This window comes from Rhamphochromis longiceps, linkage group LG17, assembly GCF_057381845.1.
Source record: "Rhamphochromis longiceps isolate RC_006_pf linkage group LG17, R_longiceps_female_GT1.1, whole genome shotgun sequence".
NCBI classification, from domain to species: domain Eukaryota; kingdom Metazoa; phylum Chordata; class Actinopteri; order Cichliformes; family Cichlidae; genus Rhamphochromis; species Rhamphochromis longiceps.
In genome coordinates this window covers 10240820-10261381 of record NC_140573.1, presented here as the reverse complement: position 1 = coordinate 10261381, position 20562 = coordinate 10240820, and the positions used below count along the sequence as shown (strand labels likewise).

Genomic DNA, 20562 nt, shown 5'->3' with positions numbered 1-20562 from the left:
AAGCTAACGACTTGTGCTAACGGCCTGTGCACCACATTTCCGGCAATCTGTTCATACTTTTTTTGTGATATCCCGCTGACAGATAAACAATACCAGGGGCGCAGAAACAGCTTTCCTGGCAGAAGTAATATCAAGGATAGTGAGTAAGGCCTGGTTATCAGTGCAGTGGAAACTAGGCTATGGAGGAGCGTCTTCTCCCTGTGAGTCAATAACAGCATCAACTAACAGAACATTTATTTCCCCTGGAGCGGTAGGAGCTGGGTCGTGGAAGAGAAAGCTTGAGACATGAATTCACTGTAATAATTATTAGCTTAGATCCATTATAGTGATCGCCACATTTATTCAGACCCCCCCCCCCCAAACGCACACACACACACACACACAGAAGTTGTTCAGGCATCCATTTAGTCAGTCAGTGGTATATTGGCAACACTCTTCAGAGGCACTAAAAGTATGCTGAGGTTTTCAAGGAGATTACAGGAGCATTATGGGAGGTTTGGGGGACCCCACACTATAAATGAAGGTGTGTGTGTGGGGTGTGTGAAAGATCTTCTTTAAAATAAGTTTTCCCCAAGGCTTACAACAGCTAAAGGTCAAGAAAGACCCTTAACTGTGTGTGGTTTCATTGGAAGTTATGGGCTGTAACCACAGTCTGGAACTGATGTGTACTCAGAGTGCTGTCAGCGTGAGCTGTTAGGAAGCCGTCAGAGTAGAGAGCTGCAGAAAACTGTGATTAAAAGTAGTTTGGCAAAAATGTAGTTCCACTACATAAGTCAGTCTAAAATCACAAAAAGCATGAAGGAGACTGTGTGCACAGCAGCGTGTGTGTGTAGTAATTAGTGAGTTTTAGAGGTGTTGGGTTACGGAGCTTGAACAGAGCCTGGGGAGCTGTTTGTATGTTGGGCTAATTTAATTACCTCTTGGATCTATAGCACAGACACAAGAGTTGAATCAAAGTCTCAGAATGAAAGTTAAAAAAATAATAATAATAAAAAAAAGCACTCACAAAACTTTTACTGTCTCTGGAAATCCAGCTGTAAAAACAAGTAGAAATGTCTCTCATTTTTTGTGAAGAATCCTTATTATGTGTTTGTTGCCCTCATTTGAAAATCAATGGCGTAGTACCACTGGTGAGCATGGCTAACTAATCCCGACTGTGTGCCTGTATGTGTAGCTAAACTGAAAAAGTGTTTCAGATCATGGTAAGCCATCCATTTGGATCTAGTTCTATCCAGACACCTGACCTGACCTGACCTGAGCAAACTGTTCTGTGCCCATTAACATGGTGTCTTTAAAATTAGACATTCCAGTTCACCTAATTCTGCAGTCACATCAGTAAAACCAAAGAAAACACTATGGAAATAGAAAAAACGCAGCAAAACCTTAACAAAAAAGGGGGAAGCAGTTTGAAGGGGTTTTGAGGAGACAATAACGTGATGGACCAACTGCAGAAGTGACCAGCTAACAATAAAAGCTAATAGCCAACATGCAGCTACAGTGTTATATGAGTCATTCAATTAAACACACATTACTTGGATCTTTTTCTCCCTCATAAGAATCCTTCACTTCTTGTAAACAGGTCTCAGTGCAGTCTTTCACATGTTTCTGATTTCTGTCACTTCTTCAGATCTTCGGTCATGTTCTTGTCTTCCCAAAAACACTTCCGTTGTGAATTTTTACAGTTTTTTTCTATTGGTGTTTTATTCAACATTTGTGTGTTTTGTGTGCTTTTGTATTATTTTTTTCTATTTGCTGTTGATTTCCTAACTTGCAGGGCATTTGACCTTTCTGGCCCATATGGAAAAGGAATAGAAAAAACTTATAAAAGACTTGCATCAGATGGGGCCTACTTCATATAGTGAATCATATAAGGCTTATATGATTTACACATAAAAGTGGCCACTTTCATATATTGTTTTAGGAAGTATCCAAAACATACAGGTTTCATTTATACAATTTTTCTAGGGATCTTATATCTGTTTTCACTCTTGTATGCTTTTCATTTAAACACAGATACAAACTTAATAAGATTAATATATATATAACTTTTCCATATAGGGGGGCCACCATATAATTCAGCATGAAAAGCAGAATTTGAGTCAAGGGTTTCTACCTAACCGCACAGTGTTGCCCATCTACCCTCATCTGCTCAGTCCAACAGTCCAGCGCATGGATAAAACACAGAAATGACAAATATCACACACATTTGCAACAGCTTCGGCTTCTCACCTCGTAGATTTTAGCATAAGGAGTTCATTAGAGGCAAATAATGACAACAAAGACTAAACAACATATGGTAGAACACATTTTCTAAATAAACATCAGTGTATTTTTATATTCACTGCAAACGTGGGATTTTTTTTTCCAGTACCATTTTGCAGATTCCTCACAGCACACAGACATTTCCAAACAACCAGCTGTGTAAACGTCATTAAATACTCCTGAACAGCAGCCTTATAGTCTCAGCCTGTGGTAGAAAGATCTTAACAGTTATTAGGTATGACTGTACTCATGCACAAAATAAACCAGATACATTTTATACAGTGCGATACGTAACACACTCTGTCATTTACTGCGAATCACTGAAGTTTAACTTATTAACCTGTGCTGCTGAAGTAGAGCCGCAAATAGATAAGTGAAACCAATAATTATTAAGTATATTGTACTCACATTCTCTATAGTTTCTAACAAGTAAACATAGAATAGAAATGGATACAGTGCCCCAGATAGTAACTGTTTCAGCACATTAACATACTAAATAATAACTAAACAGTCCAATTTAAATCATTTGTACTGGTTAATGGACATATGTTGATGTAAATACATTTATTTCCCACAGTGCTTTTATTTATTTACGTTTTTGGCCTTTGTCTGTGTGAAACATTTGTCCAATTAATAGAAATCCTCTGATGCAAAAACCCCAAAAGGCAAACAACAAAAAAAACAACATAAAAACGTTTCAGCGCTACAATATCCTTCCAAAAATAGTCTTGTGTAAAAGGATCACTTAACTGGTGGGCTGCTGTGTTTCAGCTCATTAAGTGCAAATTGTGTTTGCCACGTTTTTTCAGGCTTAATCGTTTATTTTCAGCAAGACCCTTCTGCTTCTGAGATTTTCCTGCTACGCAATAATTTTGTCATTTTTTAAGCTCTTGAAAAGAAAACAGACGTTTTAGAATCAAATGTTGATTACAAACACTTTAAGTCCTTGTAAATCCTCTTGAGGCCCGACTCGTGTGACATATCGATCGGTGCGTGCACACTGACACAGATTGGTTCCTATTATTTCCTGTGCACGCTGCCCTTTGAACCTGGAGCTAACGCCAACCTTTCTACAATACTAGATAATTAGCTTGGCATCACCTACGACGTGCGCTTATGCAAATTAGTCTGTTTCAATGCTCCTGGATGCAATTAGACCTGTAAACACTCAGAGCAACGTGTGGCGTCATGTTGAGGGAAAAATGTAAAGTGATTACAGCGTTCAGAGGGGTGAGTCGGTGCATCAAACTCGCCCTGTAGTTGATAACCAGCTGTAATTGGACTGGCACAGACAAGATCAGGTGGAAATCTATTTGAAAGTTGGGGGATGGCAGACGCATTCTGCCAGAGCAAATTAAACATTAGCTCCAAGATTTCAATTCAATTCAGTTCCGTTTAAGTTTGTTTATATAGTGCCAAATCACAACTGTTGTGACATTTTATTTATCCCTTAGAAGCCTACCTGAAGCTCTTTCTGTCAAATTTCAGGACTGCTTATAGAACAAAATGACTGGGTGTGCATCAGAGGTTAGTGATGGTGGTCTCTGCCTGTGCAGCTACCTTTGGAAAAACCTGCAAACTGTTCTAATGATCATCAACCACGTCTTTCCTGATGTACACTGAGGTGTCAAAACTCAACATGAAGGGAAGGTCATCAAATGTCATCTTTGTGGGGGGAAAAACGACAGAGATCTCGCACACGTTGGCGGGAATATGCAGTTTTCCACTAGTTCACCTGCCACTGGCCCACGTGTGTCACGTATGCTGGTAGCCTACAGCCCACATGAAATTAACTTGATTGTGTGACCATGGGTTAATGTAAAGTTAATGAATAAGATGCAGAATAACAACAGTATGTGTAAGCGTAATAGCGCCATGATACCGATCCCTATCCGTCAAAGAATTCACCTCTACATCCCTGTGAGAGCCACATGATTCCCCCAGAAACAACCAGTACTTCACTTTGTGTTGGTTTTGACACAGACCAGGGATTTCTGGGGCATCTTGATGGCAGCTGATACTTTGCTGGTGTGTGGCACAAAGACAGGTTGCGTTTAATGTTTTTTTAATGTCATCAATAGGTTGTGTGAGTTACAAATAATGCTGCCCATTTGCCATCTGAATTTATGGTAAATGGGCAGCATTTATACAGAAGTTACGCGACAAACTTACTATCAAACAAGGAAATATTAAGTATCAGTGCCTCATGTTAAGTGGTAAAAAGCCACAAAACAGGTGGAATTATCACAGAAAGGGGTCCAAACGCTCCACTATGAACATTTCTGTCTGGATCTTTAGGCTGTATTTGTAGGAGCCCACTAGCTTCCTGTGATCTCCTCGTTTTCTCCAGCTTATCATTTCCTGCACTTGCAGAAGGTTTTCAATAGCTGCACTGGAGTGTGACTCTCATTTTGAGTCCAAGAGCCTGTCAGCGTAATAAAAGGTAATGCTTCCAGCGCTTTCATGTAAGACAAAGCGTGTTATTTCTAGGAGGAGGAGAGCTATTAACAGACTGCAACTCTGCCTCAACGCACAAGACTAGCTCACCCACGGCTTTTTGTTCCTGTTTCATTAAACTGTGCGGCAAGGTGGGCTAATAAATAGGCGAGCACTTTAATTTGAATGCCTTCTGCTTGTACGTCCCTCTAGCTCTGCCTTGCTGTTGCGTTTTAATCCCCAAAAATGCCACAGCGCTTTGTTCTCACAGTGCTATTCTCCCGAGCATCCTAGTGTGTGGTCAAGTGTGTGTATTTGTGCTCTGGAGACAAATATAAGATGTGAGCAGCTGCCTCTCCCTGCAGCAAACAAAGCCAAGCAAAGAGAAGGCCAGGATGCTGCTTTCAATTCCGCTTTCCAGCTCATCTAATTATATGAACTGATCAGACTGATTTAATTACTGAGGAATGTTTTTTTTCCGCAAAAGCAGATTTAAAGGGGAGGTTTTTCTTCTCTTTTCAATAACAAATTATTGATTTTTGAACACAGGTGTATGCTGATAATCTTTTTCTGTTACAATGGGGGGAAAGCACCGTTCTATTTTAAAGGATTAGTAAGAAGGGCTTTGAATGACAAGCTTTTCTGCTTGAATATGTACATTTTGTGACCCCTTCACTATCATTGATATCTGTGGCGAAGATCAGCATAAAAGACTCATTTTATTAGTACTTATTTTTTTAGCAATTTTAAATGTGACTATAGACTTTGAATGCCTTGTGACAACTTGCTGTGTTCGGCTCAGGACCATTAAACTGGAACAGTTAATCCAATTTAACTTCAATTATATAACTTTTTTTTCCCCAGAACGGGCTAAACACAGGAACACAGCTGGATCTCCTCGTATGTGGAAAAAGCAACACAAAATAAAACCATTGCGGCACAGTCCGTGTTACTATTTAGCAGTCGTTGCACACACTGCAGTAAAACCTGCTTACGTTCCCTCTGGGAATCAAGACTGGGAGTATTAAATGACATGTCTCACAAGCAGAAACATCCAGGAGCGCTGCAATTTGCGAGTCAATTTGAAGTTTAGAGTTAAGTGCGTTCGGTTTGAAAGCGTTTGCGCGTTTGAGCGTTTTTCAAGAGGAAAATTTTGTCTTGTTCTCGTCATCAAAGCATGTTTCGCCCTTAGGGGCAGCCTCTGCTGGCACTCTGTTCTCCTTCCTTCCAAAGTAAAAACGATGAGACTAGCAGCTTTTTAACCAGAACTGACGGTACCAGAGTTACTTACAAAGGCGCCATCCAAAGTGGTACGGAGGGCCTACAGTGAAATCCACACACAAACATACAGTGCTCAAAAAAGAAGACATTCACTCAGTGCACACTTACAAGATTCCTGATAGTTGTTAAATAGATTATGAGAGTTTACAAGAGATGGTGAGCTAACACTGATCAAATAATCAATAGGATTCATGTCTACTATAGTCTATTTACATCTATACTGCAATATTAAGAATATTTACATAACATTTGTGAATACAGAAAAATCCAATCAATGTGACAGATTGGTTTTTTACTATATTGCCAAAATGGCTAGCCAAAGCTTACTCTTTAGCCTAACTTCCTCCAAAGGCACCAGCAAGGCTTGCAAGAGCCTTCAGCCTGATACACACCTCAGGACAAGTAGGAAGTCAGCTAAGGCTCACAGTTTCATATAACACTGTTTCATTAGGTGAAGTTCATTGTGCTTATTTTTTAAATTAGCAAGTAGTGCTTTGGATTTTATTACATCTGTTTGGTTGTAAAGATGCTGAATTTGTGTCCCGTGTGGCTCTGTGGTTGTAAGTTTTCCCCTGCAGTCCCTGCTGCAGGACCTATAAAAAATACCTGCAGGGCTAAATGACTCGTAAGAGTTTAAAAAATCATCTCAAACTAAAACTTAGTAGTTGTTTTCCCAAGTTTTTGTAACATAAAGGAATTGCCCCCTCACTCAACCTTGTCTGCATTTTTGTACTTTTCAAGTTTTCTGCGTATCTTTGTCTTCGCTGAGGCTTCTTGAGCCTCTTCTCATGTCCACCTGACTTTCTGCCAAAAAAGCAAAACCCTGATTTCCCCTCTTTCAGATTTCTTTGCATTTCTTTTGCATTTACCTGTGCCCTGAGTCAGAATGTAACCCACTTAAAGCTTTGGAGGAACTGGAGCAGAAAGTATAAGAAAGGATAATGGCTTAAAAATGTAGTCTGATTCTGTGGCTAGAAAACAGATTTTTTTTTTTTGTTCAAAGTTTTAAGATTAAAAATCTACAATTTCCTCTGAATGTTATGAGCTGATTAAATACACACTTTCTAGAGCAATACAAGGATTAATGGAATCCAATTTTAGCCTCCTGTATCAGAGCAGATGCGACACGAAAAGCTGGGCTGTCTATCAGGAAATAGGGATCAAACTGTCAACCCTGCACTTTGTGGACAATCTGATCTACCACCTGAGCCACAACCAGCCACCTCTATTTATATATTTCCTATCAAATTGAAAGATTATGTGTTTAATCCATACACCAAATAAAGTGCAAAAAGATCTTGATGTAATCACTCCACTAAATATGCTCTTCAAAAGTATGGCAGTATTTTCAGTTTCCTGCCCTGCGTTCTTGTACTCTTTACATGTTCTCTTTCCTTCCCCTCTTGTGTCTCTTAGCTGTAGCCGAGGTTCTCCATCTCATGGCGGTATCTTAGCTCCGACACTTTTGCTTTGTGCTGCTTGCTCTCCAAATGCTGCCTGAAGTCCGTCTCCTGCTCGGCTCCGCAGTTGCACATGGAGCAGTAGAACTGTCCGCTGGGAGTCACGCACATGGCCAAGTCCCGGGGGATGCGCTGCCTCGGTCTGGGGTTGTAGTACGGCCCTGAGGGAGAGAAAGAGAGATTACAGAGATGAGATGGATGGCTGCTAACTGTTATTTTTAAGAGATGTTTTATTGCAGAGGGAAGTCACAATACAGTGCCAAGGGTCCAACTTTAGGTTTCAACTAGTGCCTTATACAGTGGCAAAATGAGATGATAATCAACTAGAACATCTTTAATGAAATACTAAAGCTCCCAGAAGAAACCCATCCTAGCACTAGAATAACATGGACAAAGGTGGTTTACATCTCGCTGGCACGTACCAGCATGGTAACTTGTGCTTTCAGCCTAACCTGCTCCAGTGATGGTTACAGTATGTTTCATACTAGAGCTCACTGGGTAAGAAACCACTGCACACTTACAAATCAGTTCTCTGTAAGACAGCCTCATCATTCCTGGAACTAAAATGTTTTAACGTCTCTACATTACCCCGATGAGCAGTAATGAAAACACATTTTTAGATGCAACTTTTCCCATTGATGCAAACAATTTTGCGTTTTTATTTTATAAGCAGTAACATATGACCCTGAAACAGGACACCTATTTGTACCTGCACATAGACTAAGCCTACATTTGAATTCTGTTGATTATTTCTTTAATCAGATCCTCCTGTTTCTTAATGACAGAGCTGTGATATTAAAAAGTACACAGTAAGCATTTGTGTTGGCTTTCACCAGACTTCAAATAAGCTAAACTTTATTAATACTGTAGCTTTTCTCAGAGTATATTTTCTTTGTTTCTTTGTAAAATCACTCCCTCTGTTGACAGTACACTTACCTATAATTGTGACTGGTTAGATGCGCCACAATAAAGTTTACATTTTTGATTCAGGTTAAAGGATGGACTGAACATAGGACAACTCACAATTCCTTCACTTTTTGTTTCTTTTTTTTGCTCATTTCTAACCAAAAAACCCAGCAAAACTATTAGGATTCCCATCCCTCATTATTAAGAAATGCTAGCATTTCTTGACTATGACTCTTATCTTTTTATAAAATACTACTGGTAAGAGTAGATGCTACAAAGTACTTATGTAGAATTTTCAGGTGTCCATACTTTACTTGAGTATTTATTTATATGACTACTTTTGACTTTTATGCCCTTTTTAAACAAATATCTGTACTTTCTGCTGCTTACATTTTCAAAACAGGCTCATTGCTCATTGCTGACAGATTTGGGTGGAGTTATTATATCACACTGCGGACCTTCAAACGTCAAACCGATTTGAGCCTAAACCGAAACACGTGAAAGATAATCCTGTTCGTTCAACTTTTACTGGAGTATTTTTAACATTAATATCTGTACTTCTACTTAAGTGCAGAACATGTGTAGCTTTGCCACCTCTGGATGCTGCTATAATTGTACATTGAAAAAATGAAATGGGTATAGGAAAATGCAGCCAGCATTTTACTGTCTTAAATTTATCTGTTAAATCTTCGACTTTTAACTTCATATAAAATGCTACTGATATTGTAGTTGAAAGAATTCATCTGCAGTGTTTGGTTTTTTTCTGTTGTTCAGTGATAAAAATGCATCCCAGACCCATGTGTGTATGAGTGCTGTGTGTGTGACAAATGTACACAAATGTGTACAGAAAGAAAAGCTGAAAGGCGTCTGTGATTACATGATGGCAGAACACTGGAAACAGAGTGTTGCTTGTGTTTTAGCAACACAGAAAAAGGAGAAGAAAATAGAGAGATAGAGAGAGAGATAAAAAAGACAGAACGAGAGGGAGAGAAGCTATTTTAGGGATTGTCCATCAAGAAAACTGATTGAATCAGCAGATTTTTTTTTTTTTTTTTTGCCTGTGGAAGAGCGTGTCAGCGGGAGACTAAGAGGGATTTGCTTTACTGTATGACTTGTGATTTATCTTGTTTTATCTCGAGCTGAAGTGCAGGTGCTTATGTCTGTGGAAAGACAGAATAGGAAACAGACACGTGCAGAAAGAGATGGTAGCTTGACGTCAGCAGAAAGTCTGACATTACCTTACTCTGTATCTGTTTTCACACATGTACACGAGGGTGAAAGCAGACACTCACACAAACACAAAGAAACCACAGTTAAATAATAATTATAGAAGAACATTCAGCCTTAAAAAAGAAAGAAAACATGTGTGACCATGTGAGGGTCATGCACTGGACATAAGTAGGTGGGTGCACCAAAAACGGTAGAAAATCCAGTGACATGAGAGAGCTTTAGGAGAATAACTCCTATCTGTGACATCATTTAGTTTTTTTTGACAGTTTCCACACTGACTCAGCAAACAGACACTGCCCTCAAAGGCTGCTGAAAATGACTACGGGTCATGAAAGCTGCTGTAACATGAATTATCAGTATATGGAACAGGTCTAGACCTAAGAAAAGGATTTTACAGCATTCGCTATATCTCTTTAGAAAGACTGTTGGGGTGTTTGCAAGTACAAAATCAGCTTTTAGAAGATAAATTGGCATTTTGAACAGTGGCTTCTCGGGGTAGGTACCATACACATCACATTTTATGCCGCATAAAAAGACCAATTTCAAAGGCTAGTGTGCATCAAATAGAGTTGTTTGAAGACACAACCAATAACTCAAATAAAAGAATATAAGATCATTAAAGAAACAGCCAAGTTTACTGCTGATTGGTCCTCAAGCCGCTGTGTATGAACAGGTGACATCTATTCTAGGACTGCTGAATATAGCTTGTTTGTAGTGACGTATTTTCCAACCACCACTTAAGATAACACAATAACAGACATGACCCTCAATAGCCAGACATATTATTGGTCAATTCATTAAATAACATCAGAATTTGCTTTGCTAGTTTGCAGCCTTTGAATAGATGTGGAATAAGACAAAATCTCTTGCATTTCTTTGCATTTTACTGACCAAGATAGCTACAACAATGCCACCTAAATGAAGAGTTTATCAGATGACTTTTGATAGTTATCTTTAAATTATGCTGATGTCGCTTTTTAATTAGCATTTAATTTTCTTATCTTACCTGGCATGGAAGCGGGTACTTGTGGGCTGCGACGATTTTTCACTAGCCGGTACTCACTGCCATCTTTCCTGTTCCTTCTCGGAGTTGTCTCATTGCTGCTTTCCCTGTAACAGGCAAAGCTAGAGTCAACAATTGTTGGTTCCATATCACATGTAATGGCAACATGGCTAGCTTGAAATATGGCGTATTTTGCCAAACCCCTGAGTCACCCCTCATCTTTCTAAGATGTTTCATGTTATTTTCTCTAGGGCCAGCATCCTGCTTGTTTTTGAGATATCCCTGCCCTACTGCTGCTGAATACCTGGATCAGGTGTGCTTTGCCAATAAGAAGCTAAAAGGGCAGGTTGGTTGGAAAACAAGCAGGACAGCGGCCCTCGAGGCCTCAAGGTATGGAGTTCCATACCTGTGTTCTACAGGCTTGGTCTTGCAAAGCTTTTCTTTGGACACAGGCTGCTTTTTCACTCATTATCAGGCCAATTCTTGCACCTGACCATTTCCAGCGGAATGTTTTTTGTTTGTTTGTTTTGTAAGCCACCTAACACTGACCTATGAATCATTCAAGCATAAAAAAGGGACCTAACTCTAGGGACAAGCCAGTGTTATGTCCATACATAACAGACAACTTACCAAATTTGTCTTTGGTAAGTTGTACCTTTAGGGACTTTGGTCTAGCTGCCTGTTGTAAAAACACATAATTTGTTCTTATCTCTTTAGTTGAATCTATTAAAACTGCCAAAGATAACACAGTTTGAAATAATAAAATAGTAATTTTGTAGCAACGCAGTGATTTCAAAAGTGCGATCAGCAGAAAACAGCTAAGGAAAGTGAACAAGTGGAGGACTAAAAAAAATGGGCAGGCATAAAAAAGAGCTATCAACAGCAGATGAACAGTATGTCCGGTCCACAACAGAAAAAATATCCAGCAAACACCTGGCAGAGAACCTGAGAGATGCATTTGGTCCTTCAGTTGATCCATTTAGGCCTAATCAGAAATGATCTCAGTGGAAGGGTGGCTGAAGTTGTTTTAAAGAAGGGAAACAGGGAGAAAAGACTGAGGTATACCAAATTACACAAGAACTGGACTTAAAGTAATTATCAACAGGCCTGTTGGAGTTATGATTCCAGATGTGAAATGTTTGGTTCAAATGTTGATAATATCTACAGCGAAGGTGAGGAAAGAGGTACAACAACAAGTGTCTACATCCATCTGTAAAACACAGTGGAGGTTCTGTCATGGTTTGGGGCTGAAATTCAGCCAGTGGTGCAGGATCTTGTCAAAATGGATGTTTTCATCCATCAGTGTGATGACCACAGAAAAGTTTGGTCAGACTTTGATCCACCACACAGCACCATCTGGAAAGCATCTGATTGGCAACGGCTTCATTTTTCAGCACGACAATGATCCCAAGCACACTGCTAATGCAGTAAAGGCACACCTTTGAAAAGAAACTCACAATGGAAGACTATCAATCATAGACTAGTTTACCCAGAGCCTCAACATTAGTGAACAGTGTGGGATGATGTTGACAGAGAGCAGACTAAAAGGCAGCCAACATCCAAAGAAGAGCTTTGAATGTCCTTTAAGAAGCCAAGAGAACTATTCCTGAAGTTTGAGAGAAAGAGAGTTCAGACTGTGTTGCAAAATAAAGGTGGTCATAAGAAATATTCAGCTGCATGCTTTTATAAAATAATAGAAACTGCTTTTGCTTATATACTGTTTTATTATACTAATTTTCTAGCAAATTATAAAGAAACGATGGATGGCTCAAGATATTTGCGCAATGCAATGTATATCTGATTGCAATTGCTATATTTCTTTTTCAGCTAATGCTGAACAAGGTATTGTCTGTAGTGGGCCTCCACTCCATTATGCCTGCATAAAACACAGTAAGGATAAAATCTCTGTCCAATAAAGCCAACATGTCTTCACCCAAACCTACATGGTACTCGCGTTCTGTTGGGCCTCAGCCAGCCGTAGTTTCTTGGCATGGTTCTTGCCCTGGTAGTGGGCCTGCGCAACTGCTGGTGAACTGAAGGAAGCGTCGCACAATTTACAATAGTCATTCTCTGTGGCCAAGATGACCCTGGGCGCCCCCTTATACAGCGCCTGCAGAGACAGGACAAAGCAGCACAGTGTTTGTGGTGAGAGGAGATTTGGAGTAAACACTGTGAAAACAAGGAAAGAAATGTTCCATTTCAGCAGGAGGAAGAACACATTGCCTTTAAAATGATAGTAAAGCCTAATGGAAGCTATGAGTTATGCTATTTTTTGTCAGAAAGATTGTTATTTTATTAGCAAACATAATAAAAAAAAATTCACTGGTTACTTAGAATAAATAGACTTTTAAAAAGCAGGGATTGAGTGTACAGTGGTGAGTGGATGCTTTGAGTGTCTGCTGTTTAAATGAAACAGAGTGACTATGCAGTTCTCTACCACCTCCTCAGAGCAAGTGACCGCCATCATCCGAGAGGCCACTTCAGCAACAGCACACCCACCTCCTAAGCTAACACTGTAGCATTAAGGTAGGCTGTGTACTAGTTCTTAAATATGGGCCTTACCTGCCTGCCTGCGTCACTGTCGCTGGACCCTGAGCTCAGGGCCGTCTGGCCCGCAGTCTCAAAGGCTTCTGGGATCCTGATGGCCGGTGGCTGCTGACTGCCAGCATAGAAATTTCGTAGCTTTTTACTGTGGTTCTTTCCCTTCAAAGAAAGATACGAGATGTCGATTTTATTTGATTCTTCACATGTTTTTCTGTGCTATTCTGCATGTCTGAATTTGGCTTTCAGCTGACCTGGTAGTGAGCCTGTGCCTGCTGAGCAGAGTTGAGGGTAACGTTGCAGAGTTTACAGTACAGCGGTTTACACAGTTCTTCTAGTCCCAGAGAGTCCTCCTGCTCCTCTGTCCCCAGCGAGGAGCCCTCATCCTGGGGCTGCTCACTGGTTGGGGCTGCCTGGCCTGGGAGTGGACCGCAGATGAGGCTGGACACTGTAGCTGGGATGAGGGCTGGTCCTAGGGGCCTTGGGGGCATCTGTGAAGGGTCAGGGCCGGGAGCAGGAGGTGAGGACAAGGGGCTGGGAGGGAGGGGAAATCGACCTGCTGTTGGTGCCACTACAGGTGGAGGCACCAGTGCTTGTGCAGGGTTCATATGTGGAGGCCCCAGCTGCTGTGTAAGGTCCATGGTTGGAGGCACTATTGCTTGTGTGTGATCTACTGGTGGGGGACCCAGGGTGTGTGCCATTGGTGGAGGCCCCAATGACTGACCTGGAGGCATTGGAGGGGGGCCTAAAGTGTGTGGCGGGGTAATGGGAGGAGGCCTTAATGTATGAGGTGCATTTATGGGAGGCAGGCCTAGACTCTGGCCATGAGCCATAGTTGGAGGTCCAATAGATTGAGCGGGGGCAATGGGTGGTGGACCAAGAGGGTGTGCAGGTGCCATTGGCGGAGGTCCCAACTGATGTAAAGAATCCATGTGTTGGAAAGGCTGCTGGGGATGACTGAAGAGACTCAGGGGAGGCTTCAACATGGTTTCTGGACCTGGGTACATTAGAAGCAATACAATCAGGCCTGCATTACACACATAAACACAGATATTAGAAATCAAAGACACCTCCTATAAGCAAATCCTTGATAAGGATATCAGCGATGACGAAGGCAGACATTAATGAAAAAATACAGTCACTTACATGCACTCTATATTTTATGCAACTTCTTTCGATTAATGTTTAATAGCCTTTTGGCTTTTAGGCACTTGTCTGTTTTACTATATTCAAGCAGGAACTGTGTTTGAGACTGAATGGATGACTCGTGTCTCCATATGTGATAGACTGGTAAATTGTCTCCGCTGTGCTCCGTCTCCGTGGGATTGGCTCTAGCCCCGAGGCCTCAAGTTAGACAAGTTGTGATGGATGAATGGATCATCACAACTTTCTGTTCAGTCATCAGCTAATGTATCCCACTGACTGACTAATGGTAATTTGCTCTCTTTTCTTTGAACAACACCATGACATTTTCTTTTGAGTAAAGCGTGTGAAAAAACTACAAAAAGGCCTTCCACGACACTAGGTTCAGATAATCATGTTCCTCTTTGTGTGAACTGTAAACCAGTTTATGATTCTACTGGCTTTTTACCATTATTATATTGAGCTTTCTGTTTGTCCAGCTCTTTAGTTTATGACCAAATGCAGCTATAAACAAACACCGTAAACGCAGGGAAAACTGTACTTGCTATACATCAGCATTTTAACAATCCCATTGTGAGCATGTTGGCCTGCTGATGGTATCATTTTGCTCAAAAGGCTGCTGTGCCTTAGTACAGCCTCAAAGAGCTACTGTGATGGCTGTGATCTTGTTCTGCATCAAAATACACTCTGAAGAATGTTACTGCTTATATTTCAGAAAAGCATTTGGGTTTTTTTTTCTGTCGCACATGTTAATTTGCAGGAGCTGTAGTGGAAAGCTTTTACACCTGATGATTTTGAGCCAGTTGTTTAAAAAGAAAATTCTTTGTAAAAGACAAAACATACGCAAAATCATCGAAATGCCACTTATTTGGAAATATGATCTCCATTTTATTTAAGTAAATGAATGTAGAAGAGTCCTTTAAGGAGATACTGTTGACTGACCAGTCATCAAACATACACTGTGAGGGAACTCAGTGACTACAGTACATATGTCTATAGCCCCAAGGCTGGAGAGAAATTACCAAACAGAAACACATTCTCGGACAGAGGAGCTTCACATTTCAGTGGGCACCAGAAAGAGTAGTCTGAGTTGCAGTGCCTGCGGCCATGCAAACAGGACATTACATACACATCTGTTTGCACACACACAAATAGAGGCAGCGACAGTAAAATACAGTCCGAAGTGTGACTACTTGGATAAGCTGATACAGTGTGAGTGTGTGTGTGAAGGCTGGGAGCAACTATGTAAGTGCTACATGAAAAAATAATAATAAAAAGGGATGATATTAGTAATGGTGCGGCACTAATTTCAGTTTGTTCTCTTTTGATGCTCCAGTATCATAATATTAGTAATATAATATATCCGTGTGTGTTTGCATGTGTGTGTGTCAGTGCATTTCCCTAAATTGTCAGGTCAGTAATAGGCCAACAGCTGTGTCAAAATTCACTGTGCTGGAAGCTTTCATCATCCAATCGGACGCCCGATAGAAGTGAATCATGCACCCAAAATAACATCCCTGGCTGTTTGTGTTTCCGACTGCTGCTCACTGTCAGTCTGTCTGTCCAATATGTCTAGCTGCCCATCTGTCACCTGGCCTGGCTGACCTCAGGAGAAAGGTATGCTAGACAAGTCACTGACCTTACTATAGTGTCGTCAACTGCAAGATGAGACTCTGGAAGAGCGAGCAGAACTGGGTGTTGTGCCCCACACATTAAGATGGAAACCTAGACCATGCAGTTTCTGGAAAAAGTGCGGTGGGATTGTTGCTGGGATTGGCCAAAAGATTTGAAGGGAGATGGCTCATGAGCACATTGGCTGCTACTTTAATAATTCAATTCAATTCAAATTTATATATATAGCGCCAAATCACAACGACAGTCACCTCAGGACGCTTTATATTGTACAGTAGATCCTACAATAATAGATACAGAGAAAAACCCAACAATCATATGACCCCCTATGAGCAAGCACTTTGGCAACAGTGGGAAGGAAAAACTCCCTTTTAACAGTAAGAAACCTCCATCAAAACCAGGCTCAGGGAGGGGCGGCCATCTGCTGCAACCACCTGGCCACAAGTGTGTTGTACCTGTGATAGCAGCTAGTTTGTAACAGGTTTTTATATTCAAAACGCAGTCAGCCTGTTCAGGGACATTTAACTTGTTGCAGTAATGCTGTCCCTCTGCAATGTGGAATCATTTTGTAAACAGGAAAATGTTTGCAGTTTTCCATCTGAGATTGTGAGGATTTGCTGTATTTGAACTCACCATCTTCACCATGCAAAGGAGAGGCGAGCAAGCTCGCAAGCAAAATGCCAGAGGACAGTAACATACAGTAAGTTCATGTTGCAGCTGTGTGTAATTAAGCTTTGTATACAGTCACAACATATTGACCTTACATGTTTTCACCTCATGAAAGGTTCACGATGCTGTTTTTGGAGCACCCTGCAGAGGTATTCCCAGGCATCCATTGAGAGCATCAACACTAACTCATTTGTAGTAAACAGGAGTAGAGGTGGTTAACACAAATGTGAGTCAGTAAATAGACAGTTAACAGAACAATAATGCTTCATTGCCAGAAAAATCCAACTCATACTTAAAGTGCATTGCAAAGATCAACACAGCAAATGGAGCCTTGAGAGCAAAGACGGAGAAATACAACAGGAAAATCTGTTATTAATGTTACAACGATAATAAAATTAATGTTTTACCAATTAAAAGATTAAAAGTGGTACCAAAACCCTTCACATAGAAAAACAAAAACATTCTTGATAGTTTATGCTTCAGATGATCATATTTTCACTGGGGACGTTGGATGAGAGCAGTACAGTATATTAAACTACATGAAACACCAATGCCCGGCAATGTTCGTTAATCGCACCAATTGCATATGACAGCATCGGCCTTGTCGGCAGCAGCCTCGAGAGAACCCCGGATCGCCGAGTGAAACAGCAGCAACCCAGAAACCCCCACCAGAGGACGGCTGACCTTTTTCCTTGGATCATTAAACAATTTGGGGAACACAGCGTGCCACCACACAGTAGTTTGAGCATTTAACCACATGCTTTGCATTTACTGTATGCCAGTTAAAAATATAAGATAAGCCCGAAGATATTGCAGCTCTACCATCACTGCCTCCAAGAATGACACGTTAACTTGCAACTTACATTACAATCATTAAAAGATCCCAAAATTTTAAAACAGTTTTCTGATGGTTTGGTCTGATATCACATGCCCCCTCCCCCCCCCCCCCCCCCCCCCCCCCCCCACACACACACACACACACACACACACACACACACAGCGCAAAGAAACTATTTTTGGCACGACAGTTTTGTGTAAGATCTCATTATGCGGCATATTCTTCTAGATTAATGTAACTGGGCTATGTGCTTGTTGGTGAATCTCCATCTGTTTGCTACAGAGCAGTGTCTAAACAGTCTTTTTACACAATCACCATAATTGCAAGTCTTTTCTTCGTCTGCACTTCAGTCCCTCTGCTAGTCAGAGAGACCTTTAACATCTCTGTACATTTGTAACTTGAAGCCTCTCACTCCTCAGGCTCCATCATTAAAATCTTAAAACACGGTCACGTTTCGAAGCACTTACAGTCAATCTGTTCTTGAACTCGAGAAATAAAAACATCAAACAGCTTTATTTTGTATTTTTCCACACACTCCTTGCGCTTGTTGGCATTTTCAGCTCAATTAATGCGTCCTTCTCTGAAAGTACAGAGAACATAATGACCAACAGAGCCATCTACAACTGCTGTGTATGTCACACACTAACATTAAATCCATTTGTTCATATTTTGCCTTGATCTGTGTTGTTGTTGTTGTTTTCGTTTTTGTTTTTGCTTGATCTCTTGTTTTTGTTCCAAAGTGTGAAGCCAAAATCAGCATCTACTTAGTTTAATGTCCTATTATGATCCTAGGCAGATGGACTGTAGGCAATGATTGATTGGTTTGAAGGAAACGGAGCACAGTTATGATGCTCAAGCAAGGAAGATGATCACACAAAGATGGCATAAAAACCAACCTGCATTTCAAGTGTTGTTTTTTGCTTCTCATTTAGCACACATGAACAGAGTTATAAGGGAAAAAAACCAAAAACCCAAACATTGTCCAACTGTGCTTTTATTTTGGCTCTTTTGTCTTTCTGTAGTTTTCCTGTGAGCTAGATAGGTCAAGGTGAGCTTGCTTCTTTCCTTAGACTCAGATCGGCACCCACATAGTGCAGTCCTCAGAGTCGCGGACCATATTCAAACATCTACAGCAGTGGACCTTGCTGCAAAGTCAAAAAACATTTGTGGTTTTGCATTAGAGGCTTTTTAGATGACACATTCAAAACCAAGCTTATATAGCATTACTCTAAAGGCCAAAATACAAGGTGAAAGTGTTGTAATCCTCACAATTTTCTAACAATGTTGTTCTCAAAGTCTGAAAAGTAATTTTCAAAAATTACTTAAAACTAAATCAGAAGTTACTCACTAATCAGTCACTTGTGATTTCTTTTGAGCTCGACTCAAAAGTTCTTGGTTTAGAAGCAAAAAAACAAAAGAAATCTCCTGTCTTAGAGCCTGAGAATCTGATGGCCTCCACCGAGAATCTCTAAATAGGCCAAGTGTTCATTTTCTCTAGAGTTTCTCTTGTCGTTCTGTGATGTGTCACATCAATTATAGAGCAATGAGAAGCGCATGCCTCCTGCACTTATTCCATCTGCTTCACTGGGCACTGGACAAGCAAGAGTATATGCAGCAAAGACCAGATACGTCTTACTGTACTTTGCAATTTACCCACTGTACCATTACAATAAAGCCTCAGGTCCATTTTTATATATCAGCCGCAGTCACAATTTGAATATCATTCAGCTATCACTACTACTAGAGAAGACTTAATGTTAATAGAATGATCCAGTGGTCCAATATCTAACATGTCAGTGTTATTTGCCTTTAAAGACTCACAGTCACATGGCCAATCCATTAAGCTGCTACTACTATATTGATTAGTGTCCATTCTATCTCATAGAAGATAACTATCATAATTTCAAAACATCTTGCTGGGAATCATGTGCATATTTCTGGCTGCAAGTGTTATTATTGGCTTTGGTAACTGATAAAACATTTAGTCATTAACATAGAAACATTGACAATAATAACAGTACCAAAGTTAAAAGTTAAAAGTGGCAGCATTATTAAACTGAAAAACCATTCACAGAGAAAGGCACACAAAAGGTCTATTTCTTTATTTCTTCTTATTTTTCATCACTTAGCAGGCTGATGCATGAAAATGGTACTTATTCTTTTTTTCTGTGGCTGTCCCATTGATGGGGTACTTTTACACCCCCAGATCCACCTACATTCATGCATTACTGCAACGTGAATTCACTGTGACATTTTCACCATGACTGAGAACCTTAACTGAATATGACAAGTCACTGTTTGATGACACGGATATTATCAAGTGGGTTGATCAAAACTCATGCGGTAATCTTCATCATCTATGACAGACACTGACCTCGAGTCCCCTAAAACCAGCCAGCAAAGCCCGCTATTACAGCGACTTTGCAGGTCCAGGGAAGAAACACTTTCCGTATAATTGCCACATGTCACCATCAGCTGTGCAGCGACTCAAGTAAAGGAGACCACAACGATTATTTCGCTTGTTCTCACAGACAGCGGTGCTCGAGATAGAAAACTAAGCATTACATTAAGGTTTCGCATATTTCAAACCTGGAGTGTTCGTGGATGAAGCGATTCGGAGCTCTCCTGTAGTGCGAGAGGATACAAGAGTACCGACAACCTCAGATTTTGCATCGCAGCATCCATGCTCTATAACCTGAACAGAATGGTGGCTCGTGAACCCCCTCCTCACACCCGCCGGTATGACATTAAGATGATGACAGCAGCATCAGGGCAACCGGCTTAAACATCCTCGCTATCATATGCAAATGTCTCCGATTAGATTTTTCTCCATCCTCGCACATATGCGCATGAGAACTGCTGACAGTCAGAGGGCAGGTCCTGTCTGGACCAGCCTCCCCTTACCTGGCAATCGTGCGAGATAATGGCTGCTGTCACCATAGCTGACAGGCGGCGAAGTGTAGTTTCTGCAGTATTCTGCACTCTGGTAGTACGCGGCATCCCCGCTCTTAAGCTGCAGCGCCATCATCGCAGGAACATCCCTCTGCCAACTTCTCCTCTCCAAAAAACCGGGCAGCCAGGCAGGATGACAGTCCCTACCAACGCTCAGACGCCGCGGCTCTCACCGGAGGGGTGCCCGAGAGAGGAGAGTGGAAATTCAT

At 40.9% G+C, this 20562-nt stretch overlaps 1 protein-coding gene across 1 annotated transcript; it reads right to left on the bottom strand.

The window, feature by feature from the left end:
* Positions 1-1879: 1879 nt before the first annotated feature.
* Positions 1880-20464, bottom strand: zmat3 (zinc finger, matrin-type 3). The gene is made up of 6 exons (XM_085387403.1): positions 20306-20464; positions 13374-14116; positions 13141-13281; positions 12522-12688; positions 10582-10685; positions 1880-7600 (listed from the first exon to the last, which is right to left on the bottom strand). Exons 1-6 carry the CDS (start codon positions 20427-20429, stop codon positions 7392-7394), a joined length of 1488 nt encoding a protein of 495 aa, XP_085243529.1. The 5' UTR covers positions 20430-20464; the 3' UTR covers positions 1880-7391.
* Positions 20465-20562: the final 98 nt, after the last annotated feature.